This window comes from Garra rufa, chromosome 5 (assembly GCF_049309525.1).
Source record: "Garra rufa chromosome 5, GarRuf1.0, whole genome shotgun sequence".
In the NCBI taxonomy this organism is placed as follows: domain Eukaryota; kingdom Metazoa; phylum Chordata; class Actinopteri; order Cypriniformes; family Cyprinidae; genus Garra; species Garra rufa.
The window spans coordinates 23,961,507-23,987,599 of NC_133365.1; the positions used below are offsets into that span (position 1 = coordinate 23,961,507).

Sequence of the window (26,093 nt, forward strand, 5' to 3'; positions counted from 1 at the left end):
CGAAACACTTGTTTATTTCCATTGTATCACCCTGTCTGATCCTATCCTACCCTGCCCTGTCCCGTCTTGTAACATTCCACCCCTTTTTATCCTATCCCCGCCTGCTTTCTGTTTTTCCAGGTGGGCTTTAAATTGCACACGTGGTGTTGCAGTTGGTTTACAGCTGCCTAGCTGCACCCGATTATAATACGGACAATGATACTTGCAGCTGATTGGCAAGCATGTGTCACGTGAATCTTAAGTTTCGTGGTGACGTTCGCAGAGTTAGTTGTGACACGGGAGACGTCCAGGAATACAGGTACTGTTGGTTACTAGATGACACATTTCCTAAACTAAAACATTGTTTGACTTTTCTACGTGAATTTAGCGGAATAAAGGCGTCGGCAGACATTATAATCAACACCCTGAAGCAGCAGCGCCTGTCGACAAACATGAGTTAGCTTGTTAGCTGCGCTAAACTTGTATCAGGGCCCGTATTCCACTAAATTGATGCAATTGAGCATGTGAGTCACGAGATTTGCGTGTTTCTTTAGATAAAAATCTGTTCTGAGGGCTGTATATTGCATTTGTTGTAATGATATATCTCCACGTAACGTGATAAGCGATAGCATATGTTAAGCAGCTTTAATGCGTATTGTTGACGGATGTGATGTGTTTGCTGCAAACTACGATGACAACAATAACATAACAGTGTTGGGTAATGATCAAGTAGTGTTAAAGAACTGTCGTGATCTTACTCTGATCAGCATTAATGTGATCTGTCATAGGTTAGAAAGCTTTAATTCTTCCTAATCCTGGTCTTGGAGTAGCACTGCATTGCACATTTGGGATAGTTCCTATATTTACCACCCATGATTCATTAGTAGAGGTTCCTTGACCTAAACTGGATGTTTAATAAAGGGATTGAACCTATACTTAAAAGACTGCTGCATTTATGCATCAAAGATGGAGAATTGGTAAGAATTGAATCTTCTTTGTTTCAGGCCTATGTAGCATAAAACACTGACTATGCAATATTTACATGTGTGGGTTAAGTGTGTACTTTGATGTATCAGGAGTCGCACCTCAGTGTATTTTCATTTACAGTGCTACTTTTGATCATTAAGCCAATGCTTTTATCCAAAGTGACAAATGAGGAACATCACAAGCAATTCATTGTACTCGAGTCAACAATATTCGCAGTACCACAAGGCTGAGGTGCTAGACTAAGTGCAGAAGTCAAAATGCAAAAAAGAGAACAAAAAGATCATGTATAATGGTTTCGCTACAGGAAATATTATAATTTAATTAATTTAACAATAATTCAATGATTAAAGTGCCTTTTGAACAATGAACTTAAGGGAGAAGTTCACTTTCAGAACAAACATTTACAGATAATTTACTCACCCCCTTCTCATCCAAGATGGTCATGGCTTTCTCTCTTCAGTCATAAAGAAAATATGTTTTTGAAGAACACATTTCAGGATTTCTCTCCATGTAGTGAACTTTTAATACCTCTAAAATGTAGTTTAAATGCAGCTTCAAAGGGCTCTAAACGATCCCAGTCGAGGAAGAAGGGTCTGGAAGTGAACTTCTTTACAAAGTGGAACTTTTATTGTTACAGTGTCAGTATATTTAAGTGAAAAAAATGTGCACTCTTTCTTTGTGTTACCTGCACCCATATCCCATTTATTTGTCATCAGAAGTCCACCAGATGAATCAAAACATTTCATCTGGCATTATCAACTCTAGGGCTTTTGTTAAAATTCTCGTATTCTCGCCCATGGAGAATTGGATCAACAGAAGAGCAGGGGCAAAGTCAAAAGTGAATTATGGGTGTTTTTGTCAAAAAAAAAAAAAGCACAACAGCTGTTTTTTTTCAGTTTTATGTTGTCCTAGAGCACCAATTAAAAAAAAAAAAAACTTTCTGTATACACTGCCAAGAATTATGAAAAGCCTGTCCTGTCAGCAGTGAATTAACCTTTTAAGGCCTGTCCACACCAAAGATGATAACTGTAATTCTAACTGTAACGTTATAATAATTGTTCTAATTAATTGTTCTAGTTCTATTTCAACTGATGACCAATAAAAACATTTAACAGGCAATCAGAGTCTATCTGACTTCAAAGAGCTGGAATATTTAGAGCAGACAACATAAATGCAGCACACACTTATAATAAACATCTTGCATTGATGTAGACAGCAGTATAGTTAAAAGTTCTCTTTGTATTTTCTGAATTTATACTTGTGTTTCCCATAGGAATGGGTCAGGAAGCAGGCAAGTCTGCGTGGCCCAAACCAGCAGGAGGATACCAGACCATCTCAGGCAGGAGGTACGGCCGGAGACACGCGTATATCAGTTTCCGTCCAGTTACAGATAAACAAAGGGTCGCATCCACTGTGGACTGTCAAAACATGGAGAGGATGAGTAGTCAGAAGAACCCAGCAGTGGGTACGTATCAGCCAGTGGCGGCTACTGGTCTGTCAAATAGGGGAAGCTCATTTTCGGCCTACATCATAAAATTGTCTATTTATTTAAAAGTAAATTCTGCCCTACGTTCCTTTTCAAGAAAATGGTCTGTGACCCTGTCGTACCAACTAGCCTACTATATGAATGAATGAATGAATGAACGATCTAAAAAAAAAAAGTAAAAGTGAAACAAGGAATGTGGTGTATAATTGTGTGAAATGTATGATGAAAATCAAGCAATTTCGCCAAGCAAATATAAAGAAATAGGTTGCAGCAGTTTTTATTTCGACTGAACTTGAGAAATCCACGATGGGACTGAGCGCGAATAGCTTCAGTGATTCCTTATAGTACAAAATCGCTGTCAGTCAAAAGGAGATGGAATCTTTCGACAGACCTTCCAATCATCACGCAGAAGCTCAGCGTCCAGGCCAGCCCACTCCTCATTCACCCCCAGAGACGCTGAGCGTCCGTGGGCGGGACATAATCGCAGCGTTTATCCAATGACCGTCTAGTTTCAAAGCACTGAAAAAAACGTTCAAAGCAGCCCCATTGAAGTCAATGGACGCTGGGCTTCAATGGGGAAATGCACTGTGACGCTACGGGAATGTATGAGAAGAAAATCAAGTCAGCCGACCTGCTATATCTAATTGATTCTGAACGAACTCGTCTTTGAGATGAACGTTTTCTAACGCATTTTTAGTCAATAAAATATTAATACAATAGTACGTAATTTGACCATTAATTTTGTGACATTATAGGGGAAGCTGAGCTTCCCTTGCAGTCTTAAAGAAATCGCCACTGGTATCAGCTGGTGATGAAAACCCTTAGTGGATGATGAAACTAAAGAGTTACTCAACATTAAAGCCCAAGCGTGTAATTTTCTCACCATGAATGTCTAAAACAGATTTGCAAAATTAATGACTGTTATTGGTTGAAAAACTGATAGTCCCACCCCAAAATCAGCCCAAACTAACAAGACAGTGTTTTGAAAGTGCCACTAGCTGCATTTCCATCACCCTTTAAATTGCGCGAATTGAAAATACGCCTAATGAAAATGCGTTATTTGCGCAAAAATTCCTATATATAGCAAAAAAAAAAAGTTTTTATGCTTGCATGAGGTTGTTTTTCAGGCAATTCGAAAAAGGAATATTTCGCAAAACAGCAATGGAAACGTTTATTTGCATTTGCAGGTCACGTTCGATTAAATCTAGCCAAAATCCCACAAAAATCCGTTACCATGACTTACTGCGAGAGCAAAAAATTGTTTCAGTCACATAACATTGGTTAACGGAAATGCCGTCATTTCGCAATACTTGCGCAAATAAAGTATTATAAAATTAAATAAAGTTTTTTTTTTTTGTTTTTTTTATAGATAATTCTGGAAATTACCTTAAATATGGCTTGCTTATAGTTGAATATTATATAAAAATATTGTATTCTAATAATCAGGTTTTGTACAAGGTCCTTAAAGTGGTTGAAATACTTGAATTTGACTTCTTGAAATTTAAGGCCTGGAAAATCCTTGAAAATAGCAATGTTCCCGAAGAGGTGCTTGGAAAAAGTGCTTGATTTATTGAAAATTTATCTATGAAATAAGTGTTTAATTTTTTAATAAGCACACATTTCCACAAAATTTACTCTATTTAAAAACATCATACCTTTTTCGCTATTTCAGATAATAACGTAAAACTAGCGAGCTAAGTCATTTACGTTGGAACCGCTCTGATTGATTCTGAAGTCGTGACTTCGATCATTCATTTCAAGTGATTCACTAGCAAAAAACATATAAAATTTAAAAGAGCCATTTATTCTTGAATTTCGACATGGCTTGTAATGATAAAAAAAAATTGAGCTTTTGAAACTGAATCAGTTAACCATTGCATCACAAAATTATTCACTGTTTTGAAGTGCTCCAATCAGATTGCATGTGATGAATCATTTGTTTTAGATCGGGACTTCAAAGTGGATTCAGAATCATTTAACTTGGGTCGGGACTTCACATCGCTTATCGTGAATCATTTGATTATGATTCACGATTCAATGATTCAATTCAAATAATTAGCGATACGCAATTTGAAGTCCCAATATAAATTAAATGATTTTACAATCTGTGCTCCGAGTCCTGGGGTTAGTTCCATAAACTTGGCCTCTATGTTAAGACAGTGTCTTAAGAACCAGTTTGACCAACTAGCAGTTAACTAAGGGGTAATCAGATTAGTTTAAGTTAAATTCAGAATATAAGACGTAAGTTGTTGTTGTTGTTTTTTTTTTTTTTATGTAACCGAAAGTAAAAAAAAGAAAAAAGAAAAAGAGGTCTGAAAAAAATAATAATAATGAGTTGACTAATTTTTAGACCTAGTCTAAACCTTTTGTGCAACCTGAAATGATGGTTTGCAAATCATTATTTAGTTCGGGACTTCAGAATGTGGATTGCAAATCATTGGATTCAGATTTGATTCAGTTTGGGACTTGCGATTTTTGCAAAAAATATATATGTATATATTTTTTCCCTTAAACAGTAAAAAAACATCAAAATATTAAGCCAGTTTTTTTTTTAAACGAAGAAAAAAGAAAGCAAGTTTTACTGGAGTTGTGGTACTCGGAATTTTTTCAAGTCTCGAGTACAATTTTTAGCGGACTCGGATGCATTTCGGACTCAGGAATTATTGCCGAGTCCAGAGACAGTTGACGAAAATTTCACTGACTTGATGCATTATTACGAAATGACATTCAGTATTCGCACGTGTTTAAAAGTCTTGCTAGTACTGTACTTGAAAGCCTGCGGGTTTCTGTGCAAACACACACCCAAAGCGTGCTCACTGAAAGCGCAGTCAGCTTGTGAATGCTGAATTAAAGGTTGTATCAGCGATTTCTAGCCTGAAACATAAAGTGTCAAATTCAGCTGACCTTTCTTCACAATCCGCTCGCTGCCTGCCCCATAAATTGTCTGTGAAAAAAAAACGCGTCTCTCTGGTCAGCCTAGGGTCCGAGATATGCCAAAAAAAAAAACAATCGGCACTACCAACCTTTCCACAGATAAACAAACAGTGTTCCAACCAATCAGCGTCAGGGGTTTGGTGTTGTGGACTTTCCTACTGGTGCTGGGATGTGAGGGAGGCGGAGCGAAAGTCCACAACACCAAACCCCTGACGCTGATTGGTTGGAACACTGTAGAAATCGCTGATACAACCTTTAAGTTCTCTTTTGCATGTTATTGCTACACACTTACACAAAAAGTAATGTAAAAATGCAGTTGGTTTTGTCAACTGTGAACTTTGTGAACTTGGAACAGTTTGGAGAAATACAGATGTGTCAAAATATATCTGTGCGTCCGGTCTTAAAGTGACAGCAGCGTAAACCTGCTGCCGCAGACTGCGTCATAATCAAACAACAAAAGAAAAAGAGAAAATCACTCGCTGCTCTTGATTGAAGCAGTTTAATAACTTTAATAAGAATCGTCCATATATAATGTATACAGTGAAGATTGAGTGTTTTATTTTTGCATTTATTGCTTGTTTGTAGTAGGCTATTTCTGTGGTAGCCTTTACTATATGAAAAACGTATAAAACTATTTGATTTGTGTTTTGATTAATTTATTTTTTTTATTCTTTTGCTTGTAATTACTTATTAGACTGTTTATTTTCCGTCATGAGGATGTTTTACTTACTCTCACAATTCTGATGTTTTTTTTTTTATATATGTTGTATTTTGGACTTTATAACTCAATTTAACTCAATAATAGCGAGTTTGTCAGTTCTGAGGGGGAAAAAGCCAGAAGTGTGGAATATAAACTCATGATTTTGAGCTGAGGGGAAAAGGGAGAATGTCTTTTCTTGCCCGAATAAGAATATAATCTCGGAATTGTGAAAATAAATTCAGAATTTTGAAATATAAACTGAAATTTACCTTTTTTTTTTATTCTTTATTCCATGGCTTCCATAGACTGCTACTTGAAAACTGTCATTAATCCTCACAGCCTCATTTTCATCCAAAAAAAAAATGGAAAATGCCATCTACCCTGTCTAAGGTCTAACCATTCGCCATATAAAACCCAAAACACACACAGCCACAATCAGAGATAAGAGGTGCGTTTTCTTCTGCTCAGGTCTCATTCACTGAGCTTCCTACCCATCCAATTGAATTTATACATTTACTATATAACAAAAAATAAAGTCAAGTCCTGTCCTATAATTTTTCACATTCTCAGCAAACCTAAGTCTGTTACATGACTTTAGGTTTGCTGAGCAGGACACTAATTATGAGATGGTGTGAAATCAAAATGGCAATGTGCAATAGATGTTTGGTTTTGTCACATTTAAATTGTCATTGCCTTATTCTAGTTGTAAATGTTAGAACAAGGTTAAGATACTGACAAACAGTAGTGTTTAGTTGGACTCGGACTTGACCCATTTGGACTCGGACTTGAGTCCGACTCGTCCCATTTTGGACTCTGACTCGACTTGGACTCAGTTGGTTAAAGACTCAGACTCAGCTTTGGTGGACTCGAACCCAACACTAAGTTTTACTATAGTAAAAGTGTAGTATACTTTGTAATACTTTAGTAGTGACACTTTGCATGTGCTTCACTTAATTTTTTTCCATTTTTGATTATTAGCATATATTTTTATTTATTTAAGACATTGTTTGATAAGTGAGATCTCTGATTAAAGTCCTTTAGAATCTAAAAGAAATGCTTGAAAGTCCTGGAAATTCATTTAGCAATATCTGTATGTGTTTAATGTATTAAAATTACAAACTTCAGCAAACACGTCCTGTAAATCTGTGAGCAACAGAAGTGGAGGAATGGATTTTAAGATTTTGAGATTGAGGTTCTCATGGTGAATAAACAGCTTTGAAATATTGGGAATGTAACAGGGATTTTCAAGAGCTGAAATATGCGCGTGTGGGTTGTTCTGCTTTAGAGTGAAGCATTCATCACCTTTAAAAGGTGTAGATGAAAACCCTGTAGGAGACCTTCTGACTTTATTATGCAAATATCTGAGGATGGTGAGGGTGGGTAGAAAGTAGTTTAAAATGGTTTTTGGTTTCTTCTGTTTTTATAGAGTGACTTGTCAAAAAATGCCCAGGTCATATTTCACCCCAAAACCAAATATAAAAAAACTATTGTATATCTTTCATAAAGAAAATGAAGCCTGTTGTGTTAGAACCAGTAAGATTTTTTTTTTCATGGCAATTAAGCACATGTAAACTGTGTCTTACTCAAAATTTACATTTTAATTAACTTCAGTGAGGAATTTTATTTTTTTTCTCTCATAAAAATAAATTGTTTGCATTGTGCCATATGTTTAATTGTACTTCACAATAGCATTTATTGCACTTCCTTTAATTTGCCATTTTTAAAAGTATTTTTAAGGTAATTTATTAAATAATTATAATTAATAAAATATTTTCTGGACAAATTGATTTTTTCATAAGTAGCACAGGTATATTTGTAGTAATAGCTAACAATACCATTGTATAGATGAAAATTATTGGTTTTTCTTTAGATATTTTGTAAATTTCCTACTATAGACATATCAAAACTTAATTTTTTTTAGTAATATGCATAGCTAAGAACTGCAGTTAGACAACTTTAAAGGCATTTTTTTCTTTCCCTTAATATTTAGATATTTTTTTTTTTTTTTTTTATTCAGCTTTGAAATTATGTATAAATCTCAATTTAAAACAAAATAACCCTTATGACTGGTTTTGTGGTCCAAGGTCACTTTTTTTTATTACAGTAATGATAATTTTGGGTAAATGTAATTGTCATAAACAATGCAAAGAATTTTAATGTTTCTAAAAATAGTTTTTATTTTATATTTATTATATTATTTTATTATTTGTTCACATTCATTCTATAGCGCATATACACTTAATTTTTATATACAAAATAATTATCTTGCATCCAGTGATGGAGAACGAGTAATAACTAAAATATGTTTCCTCTAGCTTCAAAGGGCAAGATTTCTTCAGTGCTTCAGACTATCCTCCCGACAGCATGCACAAATTCAGTGCGCCCTCAGTTAAACGCACCATCAAATCAGGAGGGCCACAGCAGCAGGCAGTCATCATTGTGTAGAGTCACAAAAGCACCCTCGAACCATTTTAAGAGACCAAAGAGTGACCAGGTTGTGCCACATGACAGAAAATATTATTCTGGTATGGAAAAAAGTGAACAGGCTAGAGTGTGGCCTATCAGTGAAGACCCCAAGCCCATCCCGGAAGCTCTGAGTTACATCAACATTGATGCTTATGAGCCTGACAGTAGTGGCGCTGAGGAGGACGACTTGAGTTTGAATCCTTCTCAAGCTGCTCAGAAGAGACTTGATGGTATTTGTGAATTGGGTGGAAATTCGCTTGATGATTCGCATCCTAATGTATTTTCAAAAATAAGTAAACGTTCAGTGCAAATAGCACCCTCTAAAAGCTCAACAGACCTTTGCTGTGCGGTACCAGATTTTGAAAGAACTGTAAAAGCAAAAAGCAAAGTTAGGCCATTGTTGGTTGACGAAGACCAAGCTCCAAAATGTCACGAGGTTACGGCCAGCTCTGCACCCGCTTCCTATGAAAGCACAGGAAAAACCAACCCTGAAGAAACATTTCAGTCCGAAATGGTCGTGAGGCCAAAGATCCGCAAACAGACGAGCGAGACTCACCTTGAAAGGAGGAAACGTTCGGAAAAAGAGGAAGTAAGCCATTTGTCAGGCTTAGCAGGCAGAAGCAAGTGTGGCTCTGCACCTCCGGGTTTGCTCGCACAAACAAGCCCTAAAAACGAGTTCCTCTTTGACTTTCCACCCATGGCCTTGAGTGACCTCAACTCTGAGGAGAGGACAAATGAAGATGATGATATTGCCAAAGTAGAAGAGGAGAATGACGATGATGATGAGATCTGGGAAGATCTGGAGAATTTTGGAGAGAAATGTGACCCATCTACAAAGGGTGATGAAAGGTACAGTATAGCATGTATCTTAATTTAATTTATTGCGCTAAAATGTGTTTGTACAGAGTAATTATGTATATAAAATATAGAATATATAAAAATACTGTATGTGCGTTAATATACAGTCAAACCAAAAATTGACACCAGATATAGTTTTTGGTATTTTTTTTAGTGGGTGCGAGCACTATAGTTAATTTATGTAAGTGAGGACAGCAAAATAAAGTGAACTTTGACACATTATACCCAAAAATTCTTCATACAGTGGACTACCAGTAAAATTGATAAAAATCTGGGACCAAAAATTGAACATGTTTTGCTTAAGTGTTTTTTCTTTAATTGCTAATATGCCCTTTTACACCACAGACTGAACAAAATGTAGTATTGCTTGGTAATTGGTCAACAAAGTATTGAGAGTTGTGTAAATACTGTCATACTAACAGTTGTCTGAATGTTTGGTTGATTGTAATCCATTACATACCTTTCATTCAAAGTTAACTGACATTATCAAGATGAGTTTGTTCTGACACAGTTTAACTATGAGTTCTTTTCATATTTTATTACCATTTTCTAAACTATAGTGAATAAACTGTGATAATGTGAGAAATGTTGAAGGTGTCTAAATAAATTTTGGTTTGAATGTATAGAAAGTGGTCAATACAACACAGTTGGTGTAACAAGACTCTAGTGGTTATACTATTGCGCTTTACACAATTAGGGCACGTTTATGTCACAATCTCTTTTTTTACATTCGTTTTATTTACATAGTTTATAACATCTAAAGGTTTACTTCCATTACTATCACACTATTGTTGAAAAAGATTTTGGGGTTGGTTATTTGTTTAATTCTTTTGAAAAAGGTCTTTTATTCTCACCAAGGCTGCATTTCTTTAACCAAAATTATAGTACAAACTGTAATACTTGAAATAGAAATATTTTGCACATTTTAAGTCTTCTTTGTCAGTTTTGATCAATTTAATGTGACCTTGCTGAATAAAGGTATGAATTAACAAAAAATAAATAAGTACAATTCTTAATGGCCCAAACTTAATACATTTAATAATGTGATTCAGTTGTAGAAAAGCATATTTTTTACTTTTATAGGAATAGTTCACCCAAAAATGAAAATCTTTCGGATTTCATCAAAAATCTTTTAATTTGTGTTCCTAAGAAGAATGAAAGTCTTATGGGTTTGGAACGACATGCGGGTGAGTAATTCATGACAGACTTTTCACTTTTGGGTGAACAATCCTTTTAATTCTAATAAACAAAAGCATAATATTTAGGTCCCACCCTGTTGCTTATTTTGTGATAATAGATATATTTCTATAGCATGGTAGGAAGTAAATACTCACTATTTGGTTTTCTCAGTTTTTATATCACTTGAATTGTTGAATGTATTTGTCGAGCTCAACAATTAAACCCTGTGACAAAAATATATTAAAGATACATATTTACATGTACATTTATACCATTTTATATATTTTTTGGTAACATTTTACAAACAAGGTGTCATTTGTTAACATTAGTTAATGTATTAACTAACATGAAAGATCGATGAACAAAACATTACACTATTTATTCATCTTTGTTAATCTAAGTTAATACAGATAGTCATTTGTTGCTTGTTCATGTTTGTTCACAGTGCATTAACTAATGTTAACAAACAACTTGTGACTTAAATAATGCATTAGTAAATTCTGAAATTAACATTAAGATTATTAAATGCTGTAGAAGTATTGTTTATTCTTATTTCGTGTTATTTAAAATTACAAAATTGCCCAAATCAGGCTTTTAGATTAGTTAAAAGTTACAGAAATTCAAAGTCAAGTGGACAAACCTCATTTTCTGAAGGTTAAGTCCCTCTTTTCATTGATCCTTTGTTAAAAAAGAAAAAAAAAACATTTTAACTTTGAGTTTCAAGCTCTATTTGACAGCCTATTTGTTTAAAAAAATCCTCATCATTGAAGTCAAGGATGAGCTTGGGCATTTACTGTGAATGCTTGATAAGGTATACACTCAGCAGGAAATGAGTGAGGTGCCAAAGGTGCGCTCAGTGGGTGCTCATTCTGCATGCTAAGGCTCTTCAGCTAAGAGGATTAGATTGACTTTTACGAGGTGGGCTCACGTGTGTTTGTGCGTGTATCCTACTCCTTTTTTTTTTTCTTCTTAGCAGCAGCAGCTCAGAATACAGCGAGGGCGAGTGGTCGGCCTCCTGGACATCTGACTCGGGACTGGAGAAGGAGAGGTGCACAAGTGAAGAAAGCTGGGAGACTCTGCCTGGCATGGATGAACCGCCTGGCAGCAGTAGCAGCAGCAGTCTGGAGGAAGTGCCTTCTCTTAACCTCGCTTTAGAGTAAGCACACATCCTCTAACAAACTCTACACTTTAGTAATGCTGAGTAATTAAAAAAATTCATTATTCAGCTGCCCCCTTATTGACAAAGGCTAGTATTTCTAATGATTTTTGGTGTTTTACTCAGCCCTGCAGAGTTTAGTTCCAACCCTGCTACACACAAACCATGTAGTTTTTAAATAAGTCTGAAGGACTTGATTAACTGGATTAGGTGTGTTTTATTAGGGTTGAAGATAAACTCTGCAGGGGTTTAGGTTTTAGGTGCTTTAGACGTTTTGGTAATTGTTTTCATTTTGACTATGAAAATTAATATGGAAATGCATGACCTTAAGTTTAAGTGGCTTTTTAATGGCAGTAAATCATTTATTTTAATGCATTTTGTCATGCCAAATTAACATTTTTTTTTAAAGCATTCCAAAAAGAATCACTTGCCAGTTGGAACAAACATCAGTGAGAAAGCCATCATTATCATAAAACACGGCAAAGTTTTGACATTATTTAGATATTGCAGACCACTGCCTGTCACTTTTTTTTTGTGGCTTTTTCCTCTTTGTTCATCTATAAAAATTAACCTAATCGTACTCGATGTTAATTTTACAGCAGTATTTATGAAAGCTTAGTGAGCTGCCTTACAGATTACATTTTATTGCATGATGTGTCGAGTTAACTAGGCTCGCACGATCCCATATGGCATAAATAAAATGTTGTCTGGGTAGGCCGCTTATCTGGACTTAATTAATAAATTGGCCATTAGGATTTTTTCCAACATTTACTGACAAATGAGTCTGTCTTTTGCAGTGTTGTACACATTGAACACCAACACATGTGCTGCTGCTATTATTCCTGCATCTTTGGTCACCTGGAACAGAATGCAACATCAGATTAATTTAAATGTGTTAAACATTTAATAATGTAAAAGTGTTCCTTTTTTCTACTTTCCTGTATGCGATGTTTTTCAGGGAGCAGACCCCATTGGAGGAGGGCGAGATCCCCTGGCTTATGTATAATGAGGATTCGGGCAGCAGCAGTGATGAAGACCCTGATGGTGTCAGTCAGTTTGTGCACCCTGGCCTCTTTATCCTGGATGGCAACAATAACCTAGAGGATGATTCCAGCATGAGTGAAGACCTGGACACAGAATGGAGGTCAATAAACCTCATGTTATGCTTTAACGAAATCTCATGAAACATGTTTAGAACATGTCCCTATAAATCTTCGAAAAAAAGAAAGAAGTTACTTAAACTGTATGGAAGTTTTAGAATTTTAGAAAAAATTTGGGGTGAAATGTGACATGTTCATGAGATTCACCCCATAGATGCATGCCTTAAATATTTAAAATGTTAATTAAATGTATTTACTGTCATATATTACAATAAGAACTATTTTGATTGTGTGAAACGCCGACTAAGAAAGTAAAGCTGTATTTTAAAGTCCTTTGCTTTTCAGGTTCCTGGATGAGTTTGGTGATGGTTTTGGGATGGCTCAAGCAATCTCTTATGTGGATCATTCCCAGCTCCTCACTTACATGGCATTAGAGGAGCGCCTTGCTCAGGCTATGGAGGTGAGGGAGCTGCCCTGTTGCATAAACTTGGGTTGCACCCGAATTGTGTGTTTTGTTTTGTTTGTTATATTTAATTTAATTAATATTCATGGCTCTTTTAATGTCTTAATTTTCAAATGTAAAACTACCAAACTTTCAATGAGGTTTTTTTTTTTTTTGACGCTTGATGAAGCATCCCAGAAGCGGCTGTCCATGCTACATTGCTAAAGTTAGGCTAATCCCCCACCTCGTCTCTCCCCACCTGCCAACGATTCGAATTTCCGTAGGCGAGATTTATTTGAATTATATTCTAATAGACCACGTTGTGACATCCGGAAAACAAACGTTGTAGTCAAAAGAAGTCCATTTGTTATAGTTCTTGAAAAGGGATTTTTAAAAAAAATTAAATATCTCCTTTTGGAGTGGACTTGTTTGTAACTTTATGCCCAAACATGCACACCACACACTGGCTAAAATTCAAATAGTGAAAAAGTACTAATAGGACCCCTTTAACATGTAACAGAATTATATTACTTTTGTACAGTATAATGTACATCTTTATATATTCCATTTTCTATCAAATTTAAAATAAAACCATTAAATGATAAAAATAAATATTACAACCAGATTAACCACTTAATTGTAGTATAAAATAAGACAATTATTAAACCCTTTCTAAAGGAATATTCATACAATTCTTCTTATATTTTATTAATTTTAACAGTAAACCTCAGTTTATTTGCCAAAAAATAGTTTATTAATTTATTATTAATTCAAATTGTATTTAATTTTCAAATTGTATTAAATTTTCAGTCGGCCATATTGGCGGCACTAAACTGAATAAAACATTTTAAGCTGTACCAATTGATCGGACCAGGATAAACATAGACTGTAGACTATGTAAACACATACTATAGACTGCCAAAAGTAACTAATCAAGAAGTGTGCAAAAAACTGTCTGAGGAACAAAAGGTGTTTGTGGTTGGCCAAAACTTCTGTATGTGATTTATTCATGTTTAGACGGCATAAATTAGCAGAACAGTGTATTCAGTAGTACATTAACCATGCAATATATGCTGTTGTTTACATCTGAGTATCGCCAATATGGCCGCACTTCCGGATAACTCAAAATAGGCTATTTTCTAGTAAACGCAGGGCTTAAAGTATTCCGGCACCGTGCCGGATCTCCGGCGTGCGGCCGTGAGAGAAAAAATATATATATATTTTTAGAGCCTGCGCACTTGCAATATTTTCGAGACAATTTATTTCACCTACCAATCATATGAGAGGAACGCAGCCTTAACTAACATTACAAGCCTATCAGAAGCACAGAAGGGCGGGTCCTTGCAACACAGTATGATTGACACCCATACGTCAATGTCACGTTAGCGTTGTCAGAGGAAAAAAAATGGAGCGCAAGTTTATGAAGCCTGGGGATGATGTCCTAGCAATAGTAAAAGGACTCAAAATTAATTGGCGCTGGACGTGGATTGAAGAAAGTAGAGATCATGGCGAGCCTTTTGGCAGTTGGTGCAAGAAACTAAGAGAGCCCGGGGCTTATTTCTGCACGATTTGCTCGAGGAAGCTACAGCAGCGGTAAGAAAGTGCTTGCTCGTCATGATTTAGGCTGTATCCGAAACCGCCCCCTATACCCTATTTCCTACATTAGTCCACTCATTCAGTTCACTTGAAGGAATGAATGAAAACGAGTGAGTGAATTCGGACACTAAGGGCACCGGAAGGACTGCCGCTTTTGCATAGTGTGTTAACTGTTTAATCATTTCAAATGGGCAGCTCCAGTAGTAAGATTAAATGATTTATCTTGAACTCTGTCACGGAAATTATGTATAAACCCTAGTTAAACAATTTAATAATCAATTCACAATGAACGTGTAACTGTTGTACGCTGTAATACGCAGTGGACGAGCGCATTGTGAAATGAACGGATGGATGATTCAGCTGCGGGCGCCATCTTCTGGTGAGACGCGGATCGTGAATTCAATCGGCACGTGACTCTCACAGTGCATTATGGCAGTGGTTCTCAAACTTTTTTGGTCGCGCCCCCCTTTAAACCTTTAAAAGAAATCTGGCGCCCCCCTCCCAAAAATACCTATCCCACCTAAGACTAATAAATGATTTTTAAATAATTTACTAAGCTTAATGAAAAATTAATGCTTTCTTAGTTCAAAAAAAAAAAAAAAAAAAAAACACAGGAGAAAAACACATGCAACACTTGAAATAAAATAGCTTAATTAAAAAAAATAGCACAGGGAGAATAACTGTTATTATTATAATTCTCTATGTTATTTATTTATTAATATATTTTTTTTGTAGGATTCATGCTGTCCTAAGGCATAGCAGGGCTTGAAATTAACTTTTTTTTACAGTGCTACCACGTAAAAAAAAGTTTGAGCACAAAAAAATATAGGAGCACCCAATTTATTTTTAGTAATGTGTCGATCTTGATTCTTCATGGCTGATTCTGGTTGCAGATGTTTTACAAGCAAATGGGCTGATTCTGAAAGCCTTTTTTATATTTATTTTACGCCTTAAGCAAGGGACAGGAATTAATTAAAATATGAGTACATGAAGAAGATGTTTATTTTCTCTATTTTTAAAGAATCTACAGTATAAATAGCAAAACATAAACAACACAGTTCTTTCTTAGTCTTGTAGACAATAAATGCAGCTTTGAAGCCCTGCATTGAGTTTTTGAATGACCAGCCCCTGCCTGGGTCTGTGCTAATTCATCTATGGTTTTCTCTTCTCTTTCACACACCGATCCATCTCCCGTTCATTACGTCCTTTGGCTGTTTACATTTATTTTTCTGCTGATGGCCCGCGCCCCCCCCCCCCTGCAATACTCATGCGCCCCCCACTTTGAGAACCACTGCATTATGGGTTATCTCTAGCTGTTGAGTGTTCATCGGTTGTACACTCGTTTTTGCAATGCGTTGTGGGATTGAACGAGTGCACTCAAGAATGCCCCCCCCCCCCTAAAAAAAAATATGTTCAGGCTCAGGATTTTTATTTACTTTAACCCCTGTAAACGCTCACTGCTATAATTGGCTAACACTTGTATATGTTTGACAGCTTACATTCCTCACAGATAGACACTGCTGTGATTTAGATCGAAAACACATAAATACTCAGTACATATTAAGCGATCTGTAATAACAGACAAAGCAATAGTAATAAAAAGTTACTCACACTTGTGTGTTGCGACATTACTGTCAGATCTAATATAGACGCACAGCATCGTCTTTTAGTTTCAATCTTTCTGAAAATCCCATGTCGCTGTAAAATGAAGTTTACAAAAGTACCAAGTTCTTACTAATGTGGTCTGGAACTTCATAAAAAAAACTTCACGCACTCTTTCTTAACAAGGGATCAGAAGGAACGCAATGCAAAGACTTTTTCCACAACTTGGAGAGATCTTAGAGAGATCTTTATCCTTTAGTTTTTGCATAGACTTGCGTTCGCCTCTCGTTATTTACTCTACATGCGTGAATCGGAGAGCTGGGCTAAACAGGCGTTGATGTAGAAGCAGGGTCTGATCATCTTCTGCGGAGGTGGTGTTTATCCACACTATTACATCATAGAGTGGCACATTCAACAATCTGTTGGCAGATTAGCTTCAATATAAGCTGTTTTTAGACTAACAAGAAAGTTTTGAGTTCTGAAACTTACAGGGTGTTTTCATAGTACAATGACCTCGATCAAAATATCAAAGGAATTTTGGTTTCTCAGTTCATGACCCCTTTAAAGCTTCTCTTTTGTTGAAAATTACTTCTCATTTCCAAACTCCAAGCAGAGGCAAAGATGGAGTTCGATGGGGAACAGTGTTTAATATTTATATCATTTAATTGCAGCCTTTGCCATTTAATAATTGCACTAAGCCATATTGTGATTACAGTTTTATTTATATTAATCATGTAGTCTGTATTGCAACATCACTGTGCAGTTTAACTATATTAGATTTTGATGTCACTAAGAGTCTTTAAAAGATAAGTGTTTTTTAAATTGAGAATACATTATCTGGACACTTTATTTAATGGTCAAATTGAAATTGCTTAGTCATTTAGTTTATCGTTCATGTCTTGATGAGATCAAAGTGTAGTACTCTTTTTATAATGTATGCTGCTCTTCATTACCATATAAATATTGTGTTTGCATGAGCAGCTAAGTTATACAAATAAATGCTCCATCTAATTTAACCAAAAAGACAATAATAAGAAATTGGACTGATGTTGTTAAACCCCAGCAAACTTCGTTGATTTTAGCCAATGAGAGAGCGCACTGGCAATGTAAGGCTTAATGTATAATTAACTTGCTTCTATCTTTATCCAGGGGAAATTAAATATGCTAATGTGTTTTGTTTTGTTGTGTTGCAGGCAGCACTGGCTCATCTGGAGTCTTTAGCTATAGATGTGGAGCAGGCTCATCCCCCCGCCACTGAACAGATCATCGACTGCCTACCCCAGATCACCGTCAATGCCGAAAACACTGGTATTCCTGCTTTTTCTTGTAGCTATATAAAGTGCACATAATGGTATCTTACAGTACAGTATACGGTTTTTAATAGAACTTTGCTCTATAGGAGTGTTATGAACAGGCTGTGTCTCACTGCTGCCCATGTGAAGAGTTTTGCAGATGGGAAATTGTAGTGTGTATGAGATTACACTGACAGACACCGAGACCTGAACTCATCACGTCTAAGTGATTAGCTTGTGTGTACTCGTCCGTATTTTCTTTTCAGTGCAATGCGAACACAGATGAGAAATGTTTTTCACAAAACTCAACACACTGGATGAGTGCCGGGAAAATCATGCTCTCACACTAATGTCCCACTTCAACTTTATGGCCTGAGTGCATTTGGGGCAATAAATCTGCTTTGGAAAGCATGAAATGACTTCAGTTTCAGCCCTAATGACTGAAATGAATGATGTGACGTGTGCGTGACTGGATCGAGACGCGTTTAAATATTTGGTTTGGTGTTGTAGGTTTACGAGTTGAGTCTTTGACATGCATTCACATGCACGCTCTCTTTGGTTCTGCAGAGCAGGAGCAGTGCTGTGCCATCTGCTGTTGTGAATACGTCAAAGATGAGATTGCAACCCTGCTGCCGTGCCGCCACATGTTCCATAAACTCTGTGTCACTCTCTGGCTCAGAAAGGTAATGCTGTTTTTCTTAGAGCTTGTGAAAGAGAAAATTAAATGGTTAATTTACCCAAAAATTAACATTCTGTCATCATTTACTCCCATTTTGATTCAGACTTGCGCATTTATCCTTTCATCGTCCATTGAAAGTCCATGCAACCAAAACTTTCACACATTAAAAATCCAAAAAGACTATATTGTAAAAGTATATGCATCCACTGCTGTTCAAAATTTGGAATCAGTAAGATTTTTATTATTATTTTATTATTATTGTTTCTTATGCTCATCAAGGCTGCATTTATTTGATCAAAAATCCAGAAAAAAGTAATATAAATTACAAGTAATGCAAAATAACTGTTTTCTGTGTGAGTATATTTTAAAATGTAATTTATTCCTGGGATTCAAAGTTGAATTTTCCGCGTCGTTACTCCAGTCGTCAGTGTCACGTGATACTTCAAAAATCATTTTAATGTGCTGATTTATTATCAGTGTTAAAAATAGTTGTGCTGCTTTATTTTTTGGAACCTGTGATTCTTTTTCAGGATTCTTTGATAAATAAAATGTTATGCCTTTTCTAACAATATAAGTCTGTGCTATCACGTTTTATTAATTTAACACATCCTTGGTTGGTAAATGGTGTTTTTTTTTTTTTTTTTCAAAAAAGAAAATGAAAACTGACTGCGAACTTTTAAATGTTAGTTTATATTGTTAAAAAATATTTCTATAGTTCTTTTTAACTTTATTGAAAAAAGAATCACAGTTTCCATGAAATATTAAGTTAAAAAGAAGAGAATAATTAACTTAATTAGAAATCTTTTGTAACAATATAAACTACCACTTAAAAGTTTGTGGTCAGTACATCTTTTTTTCTGTTTCTTTTTTTTTTTTAAAGAATTTAATACTTTTATTTAGCAAGGATGTGTTAAATCAGGGTGTCTGTGGGTCCTTAAAGTCTTTTCCTAATAAAAAGCCTTAAAGTCTTAAATTCAGATTGGAAAATTAGATGGAATCGAAATATTTTTGCTAACATTGTCGCTAAAATATCTCAAGTCTGATGGACCTAATGACAGTTAGTCAAGTAGTTAATTTTTTTTTTTTTTTTTTTTTAGACACAATATTTACTGGTTTGTTCTGTTTCACCAACGAAAATAGTTCCAAACAAGGATCACAGTAGAAGTATAGCACATTCTCCAAGCAACACTGACAGATTTTTCTGAATGATTCTGAATTTTTTTTTGAAGGAATCAGTTGTATGAAACACTTAATGCTCATTCGTTAAGTGACTTACCGCCACCTACGGGTAGTTTAGTATGTTTAAAAGTATGCTTCGCCCCCTCCCCCCAAATGTCTTATTTGTATATTCATAAATCTATTTAAAACATTAATCTCTTAACATTATTTATTGCCATTGTACTTTTGCATTGTAAATTATTTCATCTGACTGGTAACTGCTCTATAGAATTCACTGATAAATTATAATTTGACATGAAAGGTGAAGCATACATTTATAAAGTTTAAAAAATAGGTCTTTATAAAGGGGGACAAAAGCAGAATTATTTATGTAAAAGCTGATAGAACACGGATAAAAATATAGCTTCAGAATAAATTGTTTACACCACTAAAATCTCGGTGATGTGGTACTTTTGTGGGGATATTTTGTGTGGAATATTGTCTCCTGATATGAAAAGTTCACTGTATATTATAGTAATAAATATAATGACAATTCATGACCGCGATGAAATGTCATTTCTTTTTACATTAAACACATTAAATATAATATATGTATGTAATATAATGTGTATTTACATTACAGGTTTAGGTCTTAATTTTGTATAAGGTGGTATTAAAAAGGTCTTAAATTTCACTTCTTCAAATCTGCAGAAACCCTGTAAATTGATTTAAAAAAAAAAAAAAAAGTGATCGCAAAGACTTTAAGGCCCAGTTTCACAGACAAGGCTTAAGCCTAGTCCTAGACTAAAATGTAAGTCTGAGCTGTTTGAACTGAAAGAAACTTGCACTGACTGATCTTAAAATATATCGGTGTCTTTGTTTTGTCTCAAGATGCACACCAGTAATGTTTTTTTCTAAGCATGTTCATAAAAATTACTTAAATATCCTAATTGAACTATCTGCTAATCCTGGCTTAGTCTAAGCTCTGTCTGTGAAACCGGGCCAAAGTGTTTAGAAAAGATTTCTATTTTGAATAAATGCTGTTCTTTTTAACTTTTTATACATCAAAGAATCCTGAAAAAAAAAAAAAAAATCACAGGTTCCAAAAATTTGCAGCACAACTGTTTCCAACATTGATAATAAATAATAAATTGGCATATTAGAAATATGTGACACTGAAGGCTGACCTAATGGCTGAAGAAAATTCAGCTTTGCATCACAGGAATGCATTATATTTTAAAATTACAATAGAAAACGATTATTTTAAACTGTAATAATATTTCACACTATTACTGTTTTTCAGCCTTGACGAACATTAAAAAAACATTAAAAATCTTACTGATCCCCAACTTTTGAACGAATATATGCGACCCTGGACCACAAAACCAGTCATAAGGGTCAATTCTTTTAAATTAAGATTATCTGAAAGATGAATAAATAAGATTTCCTTTGATGTATGGTTCGTTGGGACAATATCTGGCTGAGATACAACTATTTGAAAATCTGGAATCTGAGGGTGTCCTTATTCCCTGTCCAAAATCGCCCTTGTACTCTTATATAGTGCAATAGTTTGTTTTTAGGAACCTTTTGAAGAATTAAAGTTTTGGTCACATGGAGCCAGATTCACTAACAACTTGTGCCAGTGTGAACCCTCTTTTGGACCATTTTTTTTACTTCGATGGGTGGATGGTAATCTTTCAGGTTTCATTAGAAGTATGTTTTTAACAGTCTGTGAATGTGAGTAAATGATGACAAAATATTTTTGTGTACTATTCATTTAAGAGCAAAAATGATAATGACATAATTATATGTACCGAATACTGTCTTTTTCTGATTTTCAGTCTGGCACATGTCCAGTGTGTCGCCACGTTCTGACCCCGGCAGTGACCGAACCTGCGTCGATAAATACTGAACAAGAAACGCCACCATCCAGTCACAGCGCATCCGGGGGAACGTGTTGAATGTCAGTAATACACCCATCAAAACATCCCGCAAAGAAATATTGAAATAATAAAAAATCAGTCTCGCAAAAAAATGGCAAGCAGCGGCCTGAACTAGCATTCAGATTTCAATTAACCTAGTGACTTGAGCTGCAATTCATGGTCCAAATGTGGCGAACTAAAACTTATTTTCTAAGAAAATATGAAGACGTATATATATATATATTCATAGGAAGCATATTTATTCATGTTTCAATTAAAAATGTTTTTGTACATCCAGGCTAAACATAATTACAAGTCTTTAACTTTTCACGTCATGTCAAGTAAAACTCCAGCGCAATCCCTCAATAAAAGCTCACATTTGGTTCAAGTAATCATTTCTTTGTTGGTTTCTAGCTTGAACTCTCTCCAGATATCCATTCAGAGTTAAATCAGTCGCTGAGCCGCATTGTAAGGTCCAGATTTAAGCGCATGTCGCTGGATATGAATGATAATGGCTGTGCGATATATATTTTCACTGTGCTTCATAAACATATTTGTATAAATCATTCAAATGATGGCCGCTGAATAGGTAGTTTTCACAAAAGCACCTTCGGGAGCAATATCATTTCCTAAAGACTCTGTGCGAGAGGCTGACAGTCTGAACTAGAAAATATGATGGTGGGGGACTATAAATATGAAATGGCTTTGTGCCGTTTATTGCTAAGGCAATTGGCATGTATTCAATGTCGTGTTATTTAGAGGCGGCAGCTCGAATCTGTGGAGAAAAGCATCACTGCAGAATAATACTCGGAGAAAGGCGCAGGTGTGCAAATGCTGGGTCGCTCTAGTCCACCCAAATCACATATTATTGTGGACTCCATTTACTGAAATCTTGCAAACCAGAGATATTATTTATGTATATTTGAAAGAAACTGTTAACATGACTAATTCTCAAGATATATATATATATATATATACATATAAACCTTCCTGCAGATTTCATTGGCTGAATGATCAGTGAGACAGAAGTATTGAACAGCTGTCGGCACTTTCCACAAATAGGGTGTCAATTGGTGTCCCAGTTTAACAATAAAACACAATGGGTCTTATTCACTGATAATTATGTGGATTATTCATATTTATATGCACTGGAGAACTTGCTCTGACAAAAGATTTCCGCCTAATTCATGTACATGCATACAAGTGCGCACATGAATTTGTTCTTGACCTTGTTCTAATATTCCTACACAACATTAGAACAAATTTATGTGCAAAAGTTGATGAATTAGTGGAAGCATTCTTGTGCAAATTTTATGCAATAAATTGTGTACGCACAGTTAGTCTATGAGACCCAATGTACTATAGAGAGGAAAAACTATATCTATATTATGGACATTTACCACCATGAATATTCACTTAATTTTAGACAAAATCATGGGATTTAATTTTATTCATTTATTTTTGCCTACTACTGCTGCATGATTTCCAACAAAATATTGCAATATTTGATACAGTCGACACGCATCTTAAGTGACATCTGTAATCTAATTTAACTTTCTCAATTTTTTTTATTAATGAATTAGTGTTACCTGCATTCACCAAGCTCAACCATTCAACCCTATTATCAGAGTTATCACAAGAAAAAGGATTGTACAAATATTTTAATGGTAAGCCTTTACAGTAATGTTTCATTAGTTAACATGAACTAAGAATAACCAATACTTCTACAGCATTTAATAATCTTAGTTAATATTAATTTCAACATTTACTATTTCATTAAAATCAAAGGTTGTGTTTTTTACCATTAGTTAATGGCCTATGAACTAACAATGAATAACTGTATTTTTATTAACTAACGTTAGGGTTAAGGGTTAACAAAGATTAAATTTAAAAGGTAACACTTTACAGTACTTATTTACAGTATTTAGTATAGGATTTAGTTATAAAAAGTATTATCTTTCGGTAATTAATTTTAACAAACACCACTTTTAACTGAAATTAACTAAGATTACCCTGACAGCACGTACATCTCAGAGACGTCTATTTGATATCTGCAAGACGTATTATTTACGCAGTCTGCTCATCTGCAATACGTCTATTGGACGTTTTCTATCAGATGTCAAATAGACGTCTTTAAGATGTTAAGGATTTAGAATGTATGTAAAACTGACATCTTACAGACATCTGCCAGACGTTTGTACACAGCAAGAGATCTTTAACAGACATCTTGCAGACAGACGTACATGTGCTATTTATGGCTAATAATTAGCCATAGTATTCATATACACCTGGTTTGGCATGCGATTTAACAGCAAAACGCGCATCCTTGACCTGTAATTTGCCATAACTGGAGTCATCAAAAACGTGAAAATTGTCTTTGAATATGTACATTTTGAGTCAGACAAAACGTGCATTCTTGACTCATGCTCTGGGCTCACTGAAGATGTGTTTTTGATGTGCGTTTATCATTAAAAAAAATGGGCATCGAATAAGTTGAGTTTTGAATCGGACAAAACACGCATTCTTGACGTCTGCATATGCTAAAAAGAAATGCTAAAAAACCTAGAAATTACATTTAGCATTTATATGCAATAAAAAAAACAATCTTTATATCAGTTTTATAATTTGGTAGTGAAACATGAATTTTGAATAATGAAAATTAGATTGTCTCCTTATTCTATTCATCAGTGTTTGAACTATTAAAGAAGAAACCCTATTTTCCCCATTTTAGTTTTGGGTTAAAAAGGAATAACTAATGGACGCAAAAGTACACAGACATTTATTAGAAAAAAGGTCCGTATACCCTTTTTTTTTTTTTTTTTTTAAGGCTTTCCTTTCCGAGAAGCAGAACAACTCGGGTAGTATCGCACTCAATTCAAGACAGCAGTGCAAAACGGTTAAAGGGTTAGTTCACCCAAAAATGAAAATTTGATGTTTATCTGCTTACCTCCGTGGCATCCAAGATGTAGGTGACTTTGTTTCTTCAGTAGAACACAAATGAAGATTTCTGACTCGAATAGCTGCAGTCTGTTAGTCATATAATGGCAGTGAAATGGCACCAAACCTTTGAAAGTAAAAGAAAACATGCACAGACAAATCCAAATAAACCCTGCGGCCCGTGATGATACACTGATGTCTTTAAAACATGAAACGATCAGTTTTTTTTTACCTTTAATACACCGCAATGTCCAACAACTGTCCTGAGCGTGTGCTCAGCATCTGGCACGTTACATGTGAACGCGCTCTGATGTAGAGTATATGCGCCCGCGAGTATACGACACTCATTGTTTACACAGTGCACAGAGATTGTGGGTAGAGCAGCTATTCAAAATGCTAATTACTTGCACTTATCCTGATTGTTCAAACCGATTTAAAGCTAAAAGATTGTTTGCTTGCACGACTGTTGACTTTTCACTGATTTCCCCTTCTGGCGTTTGCATATACTACGCCAGAGTGGTACCCAGGTAATGTGCCAGATGCTGAGCTGAGTTGGGCATTGCTGTGTATCAAAGGTAAAAAATGATATAAATACTGTTCAGTTTCTCGCAAAAACTGATCGTTTCGTGTCTTAGGACGTCAGTGTATCGTCACGAGCTGCAGGGTGTAGTTTGGATTTGTCTGTGCATGGGTTTTTTTTTTTTTTTTTTACACTTTCACTTTCAAAGGTTTGGTGCCCATTCACTGCCATTATATGACTAACAGACTGCAGCGATTTGAGTTAAAAATCTTCGTTTGTGTTCTACTGAAGAAACAAAATCACCTAAACCTTTGAATGCCTTTGGGGTAAGCAGATAATAATCAAATTTTCATTTTTGGGTGAGCTGTCCCTTTAAATATAGAATATATGTATTCGATATTGATGTCAAAAATGCTTGTTTTCAATGCCCAGAGTGCGTCAAGAACACACGTTTTATAGGCAATCACACGTCGAGGACACGTTTAGAATACACTTGCCATACACTTGCACTCTTAAAAGTTTTATCCATGTCCAATGTCCACTCTGTTTTTCCCCCATTATTTATGATCGATTACAAATATTTTGAACTCTTTTAAACCTAAGCTAGGCTACACCATTCCAGTCTCTGCTATTTTGTTTTCTACTCTGAAACAATGGCCCAGGATAGTTTTGCCATTGTTTCGTTTTAATAAGTTAATAAGTTGAGTTTTAGCGTTTTGACATCCAATCAGCCGTTCTGTACTAAGACGGCGGAAAATGTAAAGATGCGATTTTCTAGGCAGATAAGATTAGGAACTACACTCCTAGAAAATCGCATCTTTACATTTTCCGCCGGTCTTAGTACACGATATAACTACAGAGGAGTCAAGTTTTAAATAGGACAAATACCGAAACTTGTTGGTCGTTTTTAAATGCTGTGCTATTGGTCTAATAGAATTCAATGATCTATGATAAGCTATGCTAAAAGTGATATCGCCAGAACAGGAGAACTGTTTTACTGTTTACTGCAGGCTAGTTCAACTGAATATGTAGAGAAGAATAACATTCAGTGCTAACTTTTAATAATTAATTTCAAGCAGAAAATTTAAAGACTCAAAAAA

The 26,093-nt window shown here is 35.2% G+C and overlaps 1 protein-coding gene across 2 annotated transcripts; it reads left to right on the top strand.

The window, feature by feature from the left end:
- Nucleotides 1–214: 214 nt before the first annotated feature.
- On the top strand, nucleotides 215–21,928 carry pja2 (praja ring finger ubiquitin ligase 2). 2 transcript variants are annotated; one of them, XM_073840982.1, is made up of 9 exons: nucleotides 215–298; nucleotides 2,240–2,431; nucleotides 8,402–9,401; nucleotides 11,563–11,745; nucleotides 12,704–12,889; nucleotides 13,191–13,305; nucleotides 17,679–17,793; nucleotides 18,345–18,460; nucleotides 21,456–21,928. In XM_073840982.1, exons 2-9 carry the CDS (start codon nucleotides 2,242–2,244, stop codon nucleotides 21,573–21,575), a joined length of 2,025 nt encoding a protein of 674 aa, XP_073697083.1. In that variant the 5' UTR covers nucleotides 215–298; nucleotides 2,240–2,241; the 3' UTR covers nucleotides 21,576–21,928. The 2 variants fall into 2 exon arrangements, with proteins under 2 accessions (XP_073697083.1, XP_073697084.1); XM_073840983.1 differs by having other exon boundaries at nucleotides 11,566–11,745.
- The last annotated feature ends 4,165 nt before the right edge of the window (nucleotides 21,929–26,093 follow it).